General features: G+C 41.4%; 1 protein-coding gene and 1 non-coding gene across 2 annotated transcripts in view; both read left to right on the forward strand.

The window, feature by feature from the left end:
* MAPK1 (mitogen-activated protein kinase 1) overlaps positions 1–17818 on the forward strand; it is a 74062-nt gene extending 56244 nt beyond the window's left edge. Inside the window, exons 2-4 of the mRNA XM_059409919.1 lie at positions 3257–3439; positions 6070–6259; positions 17633–17818. Coding sequence (XP_059265902.1) covers positions 3257–3439; positions 6070–6259; positions 17633–17818 — 559 coding nt within the window. The remainder of the gene's footprint in view (positions 1–3256; positions 3440–6069; positions 6260–17632) is intronic.
* LOC132024070 (U2 spliceosomal RNA) lies at positions 1494–1684 on the forward strand. The gene has a single exon (XR_009406179.1). It is a non-coding gene; the product is annotated as a U2 spliceosomal RNA (small nuclear RNA).
* Positions 17819–18320: the final 502 nt, after the last annotated feature.

The raw sequence follows: 18320 nt of genomic DNA on the forward strand, positions 1-18320 counted from the left end.
AGGGTCATGGAATTAAGCCCCGCACCAGGTTCCACGCTCACTGGGGAGTGTACTTCAAGATTCTCTTCCTCTGCCTCTCCCTCCAACTCACTCACTCTAAAATACATAAAACCATCACAAAATTGAAGGCATAATTATTATTGCTTCTGCCTGAATTCTGTTAAGTCAGACCTTGAAGTCAGTTTGGAAAGAACTGGGCCGGCCCTGTGTGATAGCTATGGAACCTTTTTTTTTTTTTTTTTTTTTAAGTTTATTTTTTTAGTAATCTCTATACCCAATGTGGGTCTCCAACTCATGACCCTGAGATAGTCCGTCACATGCTCTGCCGAGCCAGCCAGATGCCCTTAGAACTCTTTTTTTGAAGAATATGTTACAGGTTTTGTTGTAAGATTACCCAAATATTGGGATGCCTGGGTGGCTCAGTTGGTTAGGCTGCTGCCTTCGGCTCAGGTCATGATCCCAGGGTCCTGGGATCAAGTCCCACATCGGGCTCTCTACTCAGTGGGGAGCCTGCTTCTCTCTCTGCCACTTTCCCTGCTTGTGCTCTCTCTCTGACAAATAAAACAAAGTCTTTGCGGGGGGGGCGCTGGGAGATTACCCTAATATTTTGGTTAAGTGCTTTGAAGAAAAAAAAAGTAAGAGCCACTCTGGAAAGCAGTATGGAGATTCCTCAAAAAGTTAAAAATAGAATTACCACGTGATCCAGTAATTCCACTACTATTTACCTAAAGAATATGAAAACACTAATTCAAGGACATATGTACTCCTATGTTTATAGCAGTATTTTTTATAATAGCCAACCTACAGAAGCAACCCAGTTGTCCATCAGTAGTAGGTAAGTGGATGACAATGTGTGTATATACAATGGAGTATTAGTCGAGTAGCCTTTAAAAAAGAGTAAAATCTTGTCATTTGCAGTGACATGGATGGATCTAGAGGATATTATGCTAAGTGAAATAAGAGAAGACTTGGGGCGCTTGGGTGGCTCAGTGGTTAAAGCCTCTGCCTGCAGCTCAGGTCATGATCCCAGAATCCTGGGATCGAGCCCCACATCGGGCTCTCTGCTCAGCAGGGAGCCTGCCTCCCTCTCTTTCTGCCTGCCTCTCTGCTTGCTTGTGATCTCTCTCTGTCAAATAAATAAAATATTTTTTAAAAATAGGAGAAGACAAATTCTGTATGATTCAATTCATATGTGGAATTTAAGGTACAAAAGAAGTGAACAAAGAAAAAAGGCAAAAAAATAAACTCTTTCTTCTTACTCCCTCCCCACCCCAACCCTGACACTCTTAAATATAGAAAACAAATGTTATCAGAGAGGAGGTGGCTGGGGGGGGACGGATGAAATAGGTGAAAGGGCACTTATGATCAGTCACTAAGTACCACGTAGAATTGTTGAAGCATAATCAGGTGTTGTACACCTGAAACTAACATAAACTGTTCATTACTTATACTGGAATTAAAAAAAAAATTTTTTTTTTCAAAAAGGAAGGCCTCTCGCTTCTCGGCCTTTTGGCTAAGATCAAGTGTAGTATCTGTTCTTATCAGTTTAATATCTGATACGTCCTCTATCCGAGGACAATATATTAAATGGATTTTTGGAGCAGGGAGATGGAGTAGGAGCTTGCTCCGTCCACTCCACGCATCGACCTGGTATTGCAGTACTTCCAGGAACGGTGCACCAAAAAAAAAAAAAAAAAAAAAAAAGGAAGGCCTAGGATGGGGCACAGAAACTAGCTTTTTAAAAATTTTTAAAATATTTATTTATTTGAGGGAAAGATAGAGTGGGGGTCGGGGGAGAGAGACTCTCAGGTGGACTCCCCACTGAGCACACCAGTGGCTGCAGGGCTCAATCTCACAACTCCGAGATCGTGGCCTGAGCCAAAATGAAGAGTCAGATGCTTTACCAACTGAGCAACCCAGGTGCCCCGAAACTAGCACTTTTAACAAGAATGTCAGGTGATCCTTATGCAAGGGTCTGGAGACCACAGTTTGAGTAGCACTTTAGTTAAGTGATGGGACTCATCCACTGGTGGCAGCCTGTCAGTGCAGCATGTACCCAGATAGAGTGAGATGGAAGGACAGCTTCCTGAGAAGAGGACATAAACCTAAGGTACTTTGGAAAAAGAAGGCCTAGGGATATTAGTCCTTTGGGTAAATGAATTATTCTTTCTATATCTAAGGGAATCTTACCTGGGCAATGTACATAAAAACATTGCTGTCCTCTACTTTTTAAAGATATTGTGAAGACAAAATGTAATTAGGTATATGAAAAGAACTTTGAAGGGCAAGGTGTTTTTTTTTTTTTAATGTGTTACAGTAGGTTTCAAAACCATGCACTATCTTACCAGTACTGTCTTAAAATGTGATTTTTTTCCCCCTATAGCTTTTGTGTTTTATGGTTAAAACCCACCTTAATACACATAGAACCACCATTTTTCTTCAAGAATAATGTGCTTATCATTTATATGACGTCAGTCCTGGCACTATATGAGCCTACATTAATTTGTTACTTAAAACAGTTAGGGACGCCTGGGTGGCTCAGTGGGTTAAAGCCTCTGCCTTTGGCTCAGGTCATGATCCCAGGGTGCTGGGATCCAGCCCCACATTGGGCTCTCTGCTCAGCAGGGAGCCTGCTTCCCTTTCTCTCTGCCTCCTTGTGATCTCTGTCAAATAAATAAGAAAAATCTTAAAAAAAAAAAAAAAGCAGTTAAAAAAGAAGAAAGAGTCATGTCATTTTGCAAATAAGACAAAGTAGATTCAAGCAATGAAGGCGTCCTCTTGGGTCCATTTTTGTTGGGGCTGAAAATGTAGTTGATGGTCATTTGAATGTTGCTGCTGAGTCAGAGGAATCTGATACAATAGGAAGTTGTTTTGGAGACAAATGATTACTCTCACCAAAATGCAGTTGCTGTTAAAAACTGGGAAAATGTTTTGTGTATGGGTGTATGGCATAAACCATGTTCGGGGGCTCATGACAGTGGGCATCTACATGTTTATCGGGGCTGGGCTCTGTGTTAAGTTTGAGATTGAGTATGTTTTGCATTGTGCCAGCTACATCCTTCCTAGCTTGTGGCTTTTTTGTGGATAATATACATGCTACCTTCACCTGTATGAAACAAGTATTTACCCAGAGTGCTAAACATTTAATACTTTACCGATTTTTATTCTTTCTGCCAAGATGTTCCTAAACTATTTTAAATGCCATCTTTCCCCTCCCCCTCCTTTTTGTTTTTGTTGTTGTTTTTTTTTTTTTTAGCTCTGCTTATGATAATGTCAACAAAGTTCGAGTAGCTATCAAGAAAATCAGTCCTTTTGAACACCAGACCTACTGCCAGAGAACCCTGAGGGAGATAAAAATCTTACTGCGCTTCAGACATGAGAACATCATTGGAATCAATGACATTATTCGAGCACCAACCATTGAGCAAATGAAAGATGTGTATCCTTTTCAGACAGCTGCCTCCACTGATTGATCACCTTATTGAAGAAATGTAACTTGAAATACCTGGATTTATCAGAGTAAAGGAAAAGTATATAAACCACATTAAAGGGAAAATTGTAATCTGCTTGCTATTAGACTTGTATAATTTTTTTCTTTGATTCATTTTTATGAGTTGTCAGTAACTCTTTTTAGTGTCTTTTAGAACCTGTATTTTTACTGTCCATTATTTACTGTCCATTCCAGTAAAGATTTTGGTTAAGTATAGTTATGGAAAATCTTAACACCATTTCCAGTCATGTTTTTTCCATTCTAGATATTGTTTGTTGAGGTAAAAAGAGCGGGAATGAATAGTAGAGTAAGAAGGAGGTTGTGCTGGATATCACCTGGTCAAATCCAGACTGTCCTGATCTTGACAATGTCATTCACCTTTAGGTCTGTTTTCTCATTATTAAGGTACTAGCCTAGCCTTCATGGTCTTTAAATTTGACTCAGCTCTGAAATTACGTTATTAACTATCAGCAGCATTTAGAAATCTGGTCCAGAGAATGCTCCGTGGTTAAAGACTGCATTTGAAAGATAGAAGCATTAAGTATCTGAAGAGAGTCTGCCAGAGAAAAGTTACTATTCAGGCTAGTACAGCATTCCTACCAGTTTTCCCAGTTTGCTTTTTGCCCAGCTGGGGACAGGCAGCTCACTGTCTCTAGGCAGCCCCCCCCCTTTTTTTTTGAGATTTTATTTATTTATTTGGCAGAGACATAGCGAGAGAGGGAACACAGCAGAGGGGGTGGGAGACGGAGAAGCAGGCCTCCTATAGAGTAGGGAGCTGGATGCGGGGCTTGATCCCAGTACCCTGTGATCACGACCTGAGCCGAAGGCAGACGCTTAATGACTGAGCCACCCAGGTGCCCCAGCCCTTTCCATTTTTTTAAACAGCTCTGTTATCAAGTTGTAGTGTTAAGTGAAATGCCTCCTGCTACCACCTGTTGTCCTCCTTTACCTTTTACTAGGAAAATCAAGTCTGTTTCAAGATGACAAGTTTTCAAATTCTGTTTCTTCTGAATCCCATACTGTGTCTCATCTAACATAAATCTGTAGGGGACATACAATAATATTTACACAGAAATGAATAAGAGATACACAGAAATACTGCTAATGAAATAATAATCGGGTGAAGTTAAAGCTAAAGAGTTCTAGAATGTAATTTCTGTAAGAAAGAAATCATCCACAGATAAAATTCTAGGTGGCTTAGATATGTGGGTAGGCAAGAAAGCAAGAGGAGTAAAGGCAGCGTGAGCCCCTTAGCATGACTTCCCAATGCTCTCATTTACTTAAGATCTTAACCTTAATTAAGAGTCAAGCACATAGGGCACCTGGGTGGCTCAGTGGGATAAGCCGCTGCCTTCAGCTCAGGTCATGATCTCAGGGTCCTGGGATCGAGTTCCGCGTCAGGCTCTCTACTCAGCAGGGGGCCTGCTTCCCTTCCTCTCTCTCTGCCAAATAAATAAAATCTTAAAAAAAAAAAAGAGTCAAGCACTTAGAAGGCTGCATTTAGTAGTAGTGTGTTCTAGGTCTGTGTTTCCGAAGGTTTTATTCTTCAGGAGAAGGAGGGGAGACAAGAAGGGAGGTAAAAGAACAGTGACATTAGAAGTTGTTGCTGGATTGCACTATTGGGTATTTACCCTAAAGATACAAACATAGTGATCCAAAGGGGCACGTGTACTCGAATGTTTATAGCAGCAATGTCCACAATAGCCAAACTATGGAAAGAACCTAGATGTCCATCAACAGATGAATGGATCAAGAAGATGTGGTATATATACACAATGGAATACTATGCAGCCATCAAAAGAAATGAAATCTTGCCATTTGCGACAACATGGATGGAACTAGAGCGTATCATGCTTAGCGAAATAAGTCAGGCGGAGAAAGACAACTATCATATGATCTCCCTGATATGAGGAAGTGGTGTTGCAACATGGGGGCTTAAGTGGGTACGAGAAGAATAAATGAAAGAAGATGGGATTGGGAGGGAGACAAACCATAAGTGACTCTTAATCTCACAAAACAAACTGAGGGTTGCTGGGGGGAGGGGGTTTGGGAGAAGGGGGTGGTATTATGGACATTGGGGAGGGTATGTGTTTTGGTGAGTGCTGTGAAGTGTGTAAACCTGGTGATTCACAGACCTGTACCCCTGGGGATAAAAATATATGTTTATAAAAAATAAAAAATTATATTAAAAAAAAAAAAAAAGAAGTTGTTGCTGGGCCAAAGAGAAGAGGGGAGTGTATGATGCCGGCTGGCCACCCTTGGAGAGGGTTTGTTGACAATGGACTAGGATGAAAGATTATCCAGTATTTGTATTAACAGCCTGTCTCATCTCAGTCTAGGCCTGTTATTGATCATATCAGGCAGATATTAATGGCTATTTTTTCCACAGGACTTAAGAAGGTTAACTATTTCAGATTCCTTCCATAGAGGTAAATCAGATTTTCATCAGTTTCTCATTTTCCTTGCAGGCCTCATGATATAATAATGGATTGTTTGGGGAGAAGGTTCATTTTGATTTCAGTGTGCTTTGCTAAGTGTAACCAGATAATTTGCTCTGTTACCTTAACCTGTCTAAACAGATATATAGTACAGGACCTCATGGAAACAGATCTCTACAAGCTCTTGAAGACGCAACACCTCAGCAACGACCATATCTGCTATTTTCTTTACCAGATCCTCAGAGGGTTAAAATATATCCATTCAGCTAATGTACTGCATCGTGACCTCAAACCTTCCAACCTGCTGCTCAACACCACCTGCGATCTCAAGGTCAGCCGGTTGTTTACTCTTAGGGTGATACATGTTGGGGGGAAAAACAGTCCTCCTTCACTGGGCTTAAACCATTTTTATGTACCCCCCCACACACACACACACAAGTAAAAAGCGCTAGGTCTCTTCTCCATCCAGTTCTACCATCTAGAGGTAACCACTATAACATATTGGTATATTTTCTTCCAGAGTTCTTGCTGTTTTCTTACATACATGTGTACATTTATGCTTACATATATGAAAGCAGGATCATGTGCATTATGTATAAGTTAAAAAATCATTTCATTGGTAACCTTTTTCTTCAATAAGTTTTATACAAAGAATACTCAGAAAACAACTGAAAACTTAGCCTTTATGACTTTAGTAGTTAGGATGTTCCCAATTAATGTGAAAAACCCTAGATCCTTAGAGTCCTCAGAGTTCTCATAAAAATGGGCAGCATTTGGGACACCTGGGTGATCTCAGGGTCCTGGGATCAATTCCCACATCAGGCTCCTTGCTCACTGGGGAGCCTGCTTCTCCCTCTGCCTGCTGCTCCCCTGCTTGTGCTCTCTCTCTGACAAATAAATAAAATATTTTTTTTAAATGGGCAGCATTTGCAAACATATATTTGTTTTAACAGTAGCAGAGCTAAACAAGGAGGGAAATCTAAGGCTGTATTAGATATGAAAGAATGTGGATTCAGTCTGATAAAAATGCATGTGAATCCAAGAAGACCTAGATAAATGGAAAGATAGCAGTGTCTGGATTGCAAGACTTAACACTATTTAGGAGGCAGAGCTCCCCCAAATTGATCTACACAGTGTGATCCCTGACAAAGCTCTAGGTGGCTTTTTTGTAGATATGGACAGCTTGGTCCTGAAATGCATATAGAAATTCAAGAGAACCAAAATAGCCAAAATCGTATGAAAGAACAAAATTGAAGGACTTATCACACTTCTTGATTTCAAAACTTAACAAAACTATAGTAATCAATTAATCAGTGAGTAAATAAACCTGTATGTTATGATAACTGATTTTTGGTGAGAGTACCAAAGTCATTCTTTTCAACAAATGATTGAAGTGCTGGGACAACTGAATATATGCTCATATCATGTATAAAAATTAACACAAAACAAATCAAAGACCTAAAATTTTTTTTTTTTTTTTAAAGATTTTAATTTGAGGGGAGCCTGGGTGGTTCAGTCAGTTAACCGTCTACCTTTGGCTTAGGTCATGACCCCGGGTCCTGGGATTGAGCCTGGCATCCTCAGGCTCCCTGCTCAGTGGGGAGCCTACTTCTCCCTCTCCCTCTGCCACTCCTCTTGCTTGTGCTGTCTTGTGCTTGTGCTCTCTCGTGCTTGCGTGCTCTCTCTGTCAAATATATAAATAAAAACATAAATTTTTTTAATTTGAGAGAGCAAGCATGCACTTGATGTGTGTGCATGAGCCAGGGGAGGGGCAGGGGGGAAGGAGAGATGAGTAGACTCTCTGCTGAGTGTGGAGCCAGTTGCCAGCCAATCCCAGGACCCTGAGCCGAACTGACTGAGCCACCTAGGTGCCCCTAAAGACCTAAATTTAGAAGCTAAATGGAAATGGAAAACATTGGAGTGAGTCTCTGCAATCTGGCATTAGGCAGTCCTATTATACATTACACCAGAAGGACAAGCAACAAGAGGGAAAAAAGCTGGGATTTTTTTTTTTTTTTTAAAGATTTTATTTATTTGACAGATCACAGGTAGGCAGAGAGGCAGGCAGAGCTAGAGGGGGAAGCAGGGTCCCCGCTGAGTAGAGAGCCTGATGCGGGGCTCCATCCCAGACCCTGGGATCATGGTGAAGCCAACAGCAGAGGCTTAACCCACTGAGCCACGCAGGGCACCCCAAAAATTGGATTTCATGTAGATGAGGAACTTGTGTTACAGAGTAAACCATCAAGTGAAAAGACAACCCACAAAATGAGAGAAAATATTTATAAATCATGTGTTTGATAAGAGATTTATATCTTGAATATATGAAAAACTCTTATAACTCAACAATTAAAAATAAATAGCCCAGTTTAATATTCGGCAAAGAATCTGAATGGACATTTTTCTAAAGAAGTTAGGCAAATGGCCAGTAAGTACATGAAAAGATGTTTGTTATCATAAGTCATAGGGAAATGCAAGTCAAAACCACAGTGAGATACCAGTTTATACATACTAGGTTGACTGTAATCAAAAAGTCAGGTGATAAGTGTTGGTAAGGATTTCACTCAATGAAAATATGTCCACACAAAAACTAGTGTACAAATAATCTAAAGTAGCATAATAGCCCAAAAGTGGAAACAGTTTGAATATCCATTTGATGGTAAATAATTAAAATGTGGTAGATCCATACAGTGGAATAAAAAGAAATGGAATACTGGTATATGCTATAATGTGGATGAACCTTAGAAAATTATTATGTAAGTAAAGGAAGCCAGTCTTGGTTCTATTTACATGAAATATCTAGAATAGATAAATCTGTAGCACAGGAAGTGGATAAAATAAAATAAAATCCTAGGCAGGTGGGATTGGGGAGGATTGGGGAGACTGCTGATGGATACAAGATTTCTTCCTGTGGTTACAAAAATTTTCTAAAATTAGAAGGGGGTAACAGTTGCGTGCCCTGTGAGTATAATACCAAAACCATTGAATTATATACCTTAAGTGGATGAATTATGTGGTATGCAAATTATATCTCAGAGCTATTTTAAAAGTGCATTTAGATGTATAAAGTGATCATTTCTTGGACTTCAGTTTAACAAACATTCCTGTGAGAAGCCCTTAAGGAGTACCTGGCAAGGGAGAGGGAGGAGTGTCTGTCTCTGCAATCTGAAAACTCATAGGTCAGAAGTCTGATAAACAATAGATTATTGTAATAATATCTGCTGTAACTGAGATACTGAAAAGAATAGTGTACAAATGCAAAGGAGAGAGTGGGTTAGTTCTGGCTGGGGCTTTGAGAGGCATCAGGAAACAGGTGGTGTCCATGCTTGTCCTCTAGAGATGGGCAGGCTTTCAGTAAGGGAGTGGCTGTGTTGAGCAAAGAGTATCATAGTAGGCAAAAGGAACAACAGAAAGGAAATAAGAAGTTAAGGGATAAACACTGAGGCCTGCTTTGTGTGGCTGCGGCTTTGGATGAGAATTAGGAAGTCATTGATACTAAGCTGGAGCTGTTGGTTGAAGGTAGATCTTGGAGAACCTTCTGGAACTATCTGAAAAAAAAGGCGGTGGGTTCTGCTCCAGGTAGTCGATTAGCTTATTCACTATCATTGAGTGTTTGAAACAGGGTGACCAACATTCTGTGAGATGTAGTAGAGGGTAGCTTCCTACATTAGATATAGTTTGGTTGGACTCTGTCACCTCTTGGGATCTGACAGAATTAGATTCTTGTCTTACGTGGGGTGTAACCAGATCCTTTCCCATCGATCTGCAGCTAAAAGCCAGGTGGGCACAAAAGGAATGAAGCTGCTCATAGGAATAGCCACTTAGTGATTTTCTTGAAAAATTACAGTATTTTTGTCTCCTAGTTCTTCCTTTTTTCTTTCTATTTCTTACTACAACTCTGTTATGACAGATTGCTTCCGTTTGTTTTTGAAGAGATGTTCTCGATCAGTATTTTCAGTATATAGTATTTTTGGGAAAAGTTGACTCCTAACTTTGTTTGAAAATGCTCATCCTTAAAAAGAAAACAAACAGAACCAGACTACTTTTTTGTCTGTTCACTGTTTGTGGGCTTCTCTTTACCTAGGGCCATTTTATTCATACTTACCAAAATTTATACCCACATTGATCTGTGTTGTTGGCCATCCACACAATCTGTGTATTGTTTTCAAAAGCCAGAATAACACAGAAGTTCAGAAACACAGTGGGATTATATAGATATTTAAAATAGTGCAATTCACCCACATTTTGAAATGTATGTATGGGGTGTGCTTAATTCACATGGGCATAAATATTCAGGAGGTATGGCTTGTCATCTCTGATTTGTCATGGTGAGCATGTCCCAAAGGTAGGTCAAGGGACAGTGACAGTTTAGGTGTGTATATAAGAGTTGAGAGCACCAATGGGGAGAAGGGTCTTGTTTGCTTGAGCTCTGAAATCACTGTATCTATCACATCCTCAGTACCCTGGGGTGACCATGATACCTGTACTACAGGTCCCTGTGCCTAGAAAGTTTATAACCGGTGATCTTGCCTCTTGTCATTTAGGGTTTTTTGAATTTTCAAGTAGACAGTCATGTCATTTTCTTCCTTTTTTCCATTGGTTTCTGTTAACTAAAGTATTTCTTACTCTTGAGCCCTCAGGATATCAGCTGTTATTAATGTCTTCAGACTTAACTTTTCACGGTCAACAATAGTAAGATTTCTTTCTCACTTCCATAAACATGCTTTGCACTTGTTATTTGAAGCCCTGAGACAAATAGATGTTGTCCTCTTAGAACCTTCTGGGAGCCTCTCTTATAGACTCCCATTTTATTTCTCAGGGCCACAGAAACACAAGGGTTGTAGATCTATTTGGAGATTATGCTGGCATATTTCTAGTGGTACTACCAGGGGAATTAGGTCTCTAGCAGTCTGTGTCCTTAATGTTCGCTAGACAGAGCCCACAGAAATCGCAGTTGGAGTCCCAGGTTGCTAGTATCATAGCCTTTTTAGTTCTGGTTATGCCTAGGAAGGAGGATTCTGGAACACAGGACATGAAAGCTATCTTTGGGGTTTCCTTTGTTTAATGAAAATCTGAGTTTGCAGAGCCTATAAAGTAGCCAGGTAGAAGTGCTAGAGCTCATTTTGTGTTTCTTGTACCATATGCAATTTGTCCATACCTTCCTTTGTATGGAATTATGATGAATTTTTTTTTTTTTAATTTTGTAACCTTTGTAGTTTTTAGTCAATACCATATAAATTTGGCTAGGTCTGTTTTTTAAATCATATGAGCTTTTCATTGATGACTATGAATAGAGTTGTGAAATCTAGAGGTTTAAACCCCACATCTCCCTCTGTATTTTAAATTGTAACCAATAACTTTTGAGAACCTACTGGTCTATGTCCTGTGCTAGGCTGGGGGGATATAAATAGTAAAACGAGGTCACCCTTATACCAACTTACTATTCTGAACATCGGTCACTAAATGAAAGGGATGAAACATTTTCCTGTCTTTCTAGTATGGTTTGTGCATCAGGGTAAACAGCTCCAATTGATGAAGAATTGGCTCTTTTAAAAGAATGCCAGCTAGTTAATGCAGAACAAATAGTAAACTAGAAAAATCATCATTTTGCAGCTTCCAATGAAATAATTGGTTTGTACAGTATCATCCATGGATCCTCTGCTCACTTTGCTCAGACTCTCAGACCTTAGGTGGGCTGCTGCTGCCTCCCCATATGAATTCCCTCTTCATCTCACACATCCATTCCCTGATCTGGAGCTCCCTCTTATTTCTGCTTGGGTTCCTCATACCCCCATGGGCCACTGTGGTTCTCCCACAGAGATCCTTATGTCACATGGCCAACCCCTTAAGGGTGGACTGGATTTTCTGCAGGGAGAGGATGAGGAAGAACAACTGCACATTTAATTTTAATCCTAAGAAGATAGTTGTATTGCACCATTCAGCATGATAGGTTATGTTGTCCTTCCTAGTAAAGGAATACTAGGAATTCCAGCTTTTAATTTTTCCTTCTTCTTCAATATTGCCACTTTGAATAGTGTAATTTTTTTTAAGTTATTTATTTTTTTGACAGTGAAATCACAAGTAGGCAGAAGTAGGCAGAGAGGCAGGCAGATAGAGAGGGAGAAGCAGGCTCCCTGCTGAGCAGAGAGCCCAATGTGGGGCTCCATCCCAGGACCCCAGGATCATGACCCGAGCTGAAGGCAGCGGCCTAACCCGCTGAGCCACCCAGGTGCCCCGGAATGGTGTAATTTTACTAACATTAATTGTTTAACATAAGATATTAACCCTGGTAATTCTGTACCTTGATTTTTTTTTTTAAGATTTTATTTATTTATTTGACAGACAGAAATCACAAGTAGGCAGAGAGGCAGGCAGAGAGAGAGGAGGAAGCAGGCCCGCCGCTGAGCGGAGAACCTGACATGGGGCTTGATCCCAGGACCCTGAGATCATGACCTGAGCTGAAGGCAGAGGCTTTAACCCACTGAGCCACCCAGGCACCCCTTGATTTTTATTTTTTAAAAGATTATCAGTAATTCAGATATTGTGAAAAATGGTCACCACTAGAGTCTGTGCCAGTTAATCCACTCCAGTTGTGCTTCATAAACATGTGAAGTAAGTCATTTATTGACTAAACATCAAGTGTCCATTATGTATATAACATTTAGGAATAACCAGTCAGTCAAGTGTTGCCTTTTTCTAGGGACTTGATAATCTTTTAGCTGGGGAGATGAGCATATGCTCAGCTGTCATGGATTGTGGGAGATACTTTAATATGTGTCTAACAGAGTATTAGAGGAGTTTGGAAAAGTGAGCAGTGAGTTCTTGGGTGGGGTGTTGTTGATTTCTGGGGAACTTCTCAGAAGGGGTAACATTCAAGCTGGATTTAGGGTAAGGGAATGGAATGGATAGGGCACTCAGTGGAAAGGTCATTGCACAGTTAGGTCATAAATGCAGATGTAGTATTGAGTCAGTAGGAGCAGATGTGGGCAGAAAAGGCGGTAGGAGAGAGGAGATTAGGAAGATAGTTTGGTGGCAGCATGTGAATAGTCTTGAAGGTTATGCTTAAATAATTAGGGTTTCGGGGCGCTTGGGTGCCTCCTTCGGTTAAGCATGTGCCTCCAGCTCAGGTCATGATCTCAGGTTCCTGGGATCAAGCCCCTGCTCAGCGGGGAACCTGCTTCTCCCTCTCCCTCTACCCTTCTCCTCCTCATGTGCGCTCTCTCTCTCTCTGTCTCTCAAATAAATAAAATCTTTTTTTTTTAAAAATTGCATTTTGTCCAGTAGGTGAAGGGGATTGGTTAAAGATTTTGAGCCAGAAAGGTGACTTATATTTTAGAAGCAGCATTTAGACAGGAAGCTAAAGGATGAATTAGCTTGCAGGCAGGTAACCAAGCTAGTTTTCCTAATTCCAGCAAACTAAACTGAATCTCAGCTAAGGTCGTGACAGTTGAGATGTGGAAGCAGTCAATTCAAGAGCCGTTTTAGGAGGCTTCAGGTCTAGTTGCCACCTATGCCCCTCATACTTGCCCAGCTAGATTCTTTAGGGCATGCTCTGGCTTTCCCCCTGTCTTTCCATAGTTAGCATCTTTTCAGAGGGGCCTCCTCAGAGTGCCTGTCCCACCAAAAGTAGTGTGTCCACTACCGCTGTATTAGCTGTTTCTTCCTCTGTAACAAATCACCTGAAAAGTAGTGGTCTGAAACAATAGTAATCATGTATTAGCTTATTGTTTCTGTGGATCAGGAATTAGTCAAAGGGTAGCAGTGATGATTGGTTTCTGCTCCCACATCTGGATATCAGCTAGAAGATGTGAAGTTAGGGACTGGAATCCTCTGATGTACCTGGCAATTGATACTGGCTGTCACCTGGAAGAGCCACATACAGCCCAGGTGTCCTGGGTTCCCTCCTGAGGGTTCCAGGTACCCCAGTAGAGAGAGAGAGAGAGCCCAGTGGAAGTCGTGTTGCATTTTATAATAGCCTCCGAAGTCACATAGTATCACTTCTGCCATGTTCTCTTGGTTCAGGCTGTTAAAAAGTTTTGCACAGATTCAAGAGGAGGGAAGATAGATCCTGTCCTCTTGATAAAAGTTCAGAGACCTTATAAGAAGAACATGGGGGATGGGGTTATAATGATGTGTCCCTTTTTAGAAAATATATATGCCATGACTGTGTATAAAGTTATTCCACTTGTCCCCTGTCTTTGTAGATTACTAGGAATGTAATCAACCCCTCTAAAACATAGCTTCCATTTCTTCGTCCACAGTCCAGGAGGACCATAGAAACATCAGCTTCAGTACATGGCCTCCCTCATCTGTGAATTTCTTATATTCTGGCTTTTTAAATCTATCTGGGACTTACTTTTTTTTTTTTTCAGCTAGCCAGTGAGGAGCTGTGTATCAAGTCTAGACCCATCCAGTCTCTGTCCTATCAGGCATGGGGGCAATGAAGGATCTGTGACCATGGTTTGGGGTTTGTGCTGGTTTTGCACGGCTGACAAGATGCAGTATTTCTTCTCCGTACAATTCAAGATGTGGCTTTAGGTGTCCATTTATACAACAGAGGGCAGACTGAATGGTGAGCTTTGGTTGAATTCGAATCAGATGAAGTGTTAGCTCTCAAAAGAAAAACTGGGTTACAGATACATTGAAGAATTCAAGCCACAGAATTAAAAAAGATTGGTGGTAGGGCAATGTGCCAGGTGATGGCTCGGAATGGCTTAGAGGACTCACCTCCAGATTGTAGGAAGAAATCATCAATTGTTGCTTCTCTGAGTTGGAAATCATGCCAAAGAGGACCATGTTGCTAGTGAGCTTCCTGGGTATGACTACTAAGAAGCCTTCCTGCAGTTGGTGTCACTGGAATTAGTAGCAAAGGCTTGAAAGAAACAAACAGGGTGCCAGGGACATTGAAAGCCTCAAGATCAGCCAAGCCAAAGTTAGTATTTACTGTGAGCCCACATAAAAGCTTATGGCCATACATCAACCAGGTTCTCTTACAGGCCCATTACTATTAGGAGTGTAATGGCATTGATTGGCAAGCCAGCTTTGAAAGGTGAGGGTGGTGCTTATGATGGATGTTAATGTAGACTGAAGTTACGAGAGTATAGTAGCCAGAGTTAGTGTCAGAGCTACAGAGCAGGACCAGGATTTCCTCATCAGGCCACTCAATACACATAGAAAATTGCCTCTGGTAGAGGAACTTGGCAAAGCAGATGTGACATTTGCTTCTTTTAAAGATGCAGTAGATTGATGGTGATTGTTCAGCCACAGATACATAACCCTTCCTCAGTGGTGTAGTTGAAGTCTGCTGCAGGACTTGTGGGATCAGAGGCACTGTATGGCAATCCCCGGGTCCAAGGCTAGAGGAAGACATTTGTGCAGTGAATGGGAGCTTTCCGAAGTTGAGTTGAGACACCCAACTCTGGGATATTTAAGCAAAGATTGATATCCATTTAAGAATATTTCTTAAGCATGTCCTTTCCTCCTTGTCTCCATTTTTATGGCCTGAGCTCAGGCTTATATTCTTTTTTTTTTTTTTTTTTTAATTTTATTTATTTAACAGACAGAGATCACAAGTAGGCAGAGAGGCAGGCAGAGAGAGAGGAGGAAGCAGGCTCCCTGCTGAGCAGAGAGCCTGATGCGGGGCTCTATCTCAGGACCCTGGGATCATGACCTGAGCTGAAGGCAGAGGCTTTAACCCACTGAGCCACCCAGGCGCCCCTCAGGCTTATATTCTTAACTGAATTAAAGTAGTAATGCTCCAAAACAGTGTGTTTTCCAGGCTGCCTTGCCTTATACTCTGGCCTGTATTTATTAACGTGTCTCCCGCTTTCTCAGGTTAGTTCTCCAGATGCTGAGGAATTAAAACATCCTCCAGTTGTGTGAGCTGAAGTGCAGTTGACCCTTGAAAAACACAGCGATACGGGACACCAACACCCCATCACCCCCCCATACAATAAAAAATCCTCATTAAAAAAAATTCTGTGTATAAGTTTGACTCCCCCCAAGTTTAATAACCTTCTATTGATCAGGAGCTTTAACCAACAACATCAAGTCAATTAACATATTTTGTATGTCATATGTATTATACACTGTATTCCTGCAATAATACCTAACTTAATTTTTTTGGTATTTCTAGGCTACACAGTTAATCTGTGAGTTTTTTTTTTCGGATTGTTGCAGATCTCCAAAAAGTTTTCCAATATATTTTATTGAAAAAAAGTCCATGTGTGAGCAGACTTGGATAGTTTAAACCCATGTTCTTCAAGAGTCAACTGTATATTATAGTTAAATTTCATATGTTTGGGAGTCTGGAGTAGCACCAAAGTATTTGGGATGCCTGAGTGGCTCAGTCGTTTGGGTGTCTGCCTTTGGCTGGGGTTATGATCCCCTGTTTCTGGGATTAAGCCCTGCATTGGGCTTCCTGCTCAGTGGAGAGCCTGCTTCTCCCTCTCCCTCTGCTGTTCCTCCCAGTTGTTTGCGCTCTCCTTTCTCTCTCTCTGTCAAATAAAATCTTTAAAAAAATTCGTCTTCAGCATATGAGACTTCGTAAGGCTTTGGGAGTAGATTTGACTACATGGAAGAGGAGGAAAGTGGGAAGAATTTTTGGAGGTTGGGGTACCTGGGAGGCTCAGTCGTTAAGTGTTTGCCTTTGGCTCACGTCGTGATCCCAAGGTTCTGGGATCAAGCTCTGCATCAGGCTTCCTGCTTGGCGGCAAGAAACCTGCTTCTCCCTCTCCTGCTCCCCCTGCTTGTGTTCCCTCTCTCACTGTGTCTCTCTCTGTCAAATAAATAAAATCTTTAAAAAATAAATAAATAAAAGACCCTTTGGAGATACCTACATTTGTGGAACAGGTAAAAGAATGGCAGGAAGTAAAGTCTGAGAAGCAAGGCAAGTGTAGGTCAAGGAGCCGATCTAGCAGTGTTATCCTCAGGGACCAGCAGGAGTAGGCCCGAGAAAGGACCCTGGGCAGTTTCTGGTAACTTTATTTTTACCCAGAACAGTTTTTGTCAAGTGACCTAAGCAAGATTTCTTTGGGATAAGCAGATAATGAAAGATGAGTATGCCTCTTAACAGAGTCCTCCAGCCTGTTCTTCATCTCCAACATGTTGAATGGTCATCACTACCTTCCAGGTTGTTGTGAGGATTGTATAAGAATGAGTATATAGGGGCACCTGGGTGGCTCAGTCGTTAAGCGTCTGCCTTCAGCTCAGGTCATGATCCCAGGGTCCTGGGATCGAGCCCCGCATAGGGCTCCCAGGCTCAGCGGGGAGCCTGCTTCTCCCTCTCCCACTCCCTTACTTGTGTTCCCTCTCTTGCTATGTCTCTCTCTGTCAAATGAATAAATAAGATCTTTAAAAAAAGAAAAAGAGGGGCGCCTGGGTAGCTCAGTGGGTTAAGCCTCTGCCTTCGGCTCAGGTCATGATCTCAGGGTCCTGGAAACGAGCCCTGCATCGGGCTCTCTGATCAGTAGGGAGCCTGCTTCCCCTGCCCTGCCTCTCTGCTTACTTGTGGTCTCTGTCAAATAAATAAATAAAATCTTTAAAAAAAAAAAAATGAACATATAGAATTAACAGGGAAGCTTCTGCCACATAGTAATGGTAGCATCTGCTTATCATCATCATTATTGCTATTATCTTTTTTATTTTTATGATGTTTTGATACTAATTTCATTAGCGTCTCTAAGGTGTCCCATTTTTTTTCTCTTAGATCTGTGACTTTGGCTTGGCCCGTGTTGCAGATCCAGACCATGATCACACAGGGTTCCTGACGGAGTATGTAGCCACACGTTGGTACAGGGCTCCAGAAATCATGTTGAATTCCAAGGTAAGGATCATAGGTTTTCATAAAAAGAAAACCAAGAAGCAAAAGAACTTTGGATATGTGTTGCAGTAAGCCTCTCTACCTAGCTTGAGGCTTGACCTGTCTGGCCAGAATCAAGCTGCTGCCTTAATCTCCAGTTCAGCATTAACCTTCTGGGCCCTGGGTTTTGGCCTCTGTCTCTCTGCTGGAGTAGTGCTGATGATGTGTTGTAGAGTTGGGGGGCATGCCCATCTCTTCACTGTTAACAATAAATGGTCTGTGTCCTAGCCCTTGGTCAACTTTTCTAAAGTCCTACCTATGGCAGCTCTTAACACCTGCTGCTGCCACAGATGAGTGCAGGCTGGGTTTGTTACAGGTTATGATAGTGCGTATTTTTTTGAAGGTGGACCGGGGCTGTTCTACAAAAGTCAGGTTTATCTGGTAATGAAGAAGGTCTCTTCAGCAAAATTAAACCATAGTTGGAAGAAAATGTAGGTATGGAAAGAATAGGAAGTATTATGGATTCTTTCAAAATTGTATGGTAGTCCTGCTTCCAGATACATGTACCTCTGCATCTCAGAGTGGCTGTATAGAG

The sequence above is a fragment of the Mustela nigripes genome, chromosome 8 (assembly GCF_022355385.1).
Source record: "Mustela nigripes isolate SB6536 chromosome 8, MUSNIG.SB6536, whole genome shotgun sequence".
NCBI classification, from domain to species: Eukaryota; Metazoa; Chordata; class Mammalia; order Carnivora; family Mustelidae; genus Mustela; species Mustela nigripes.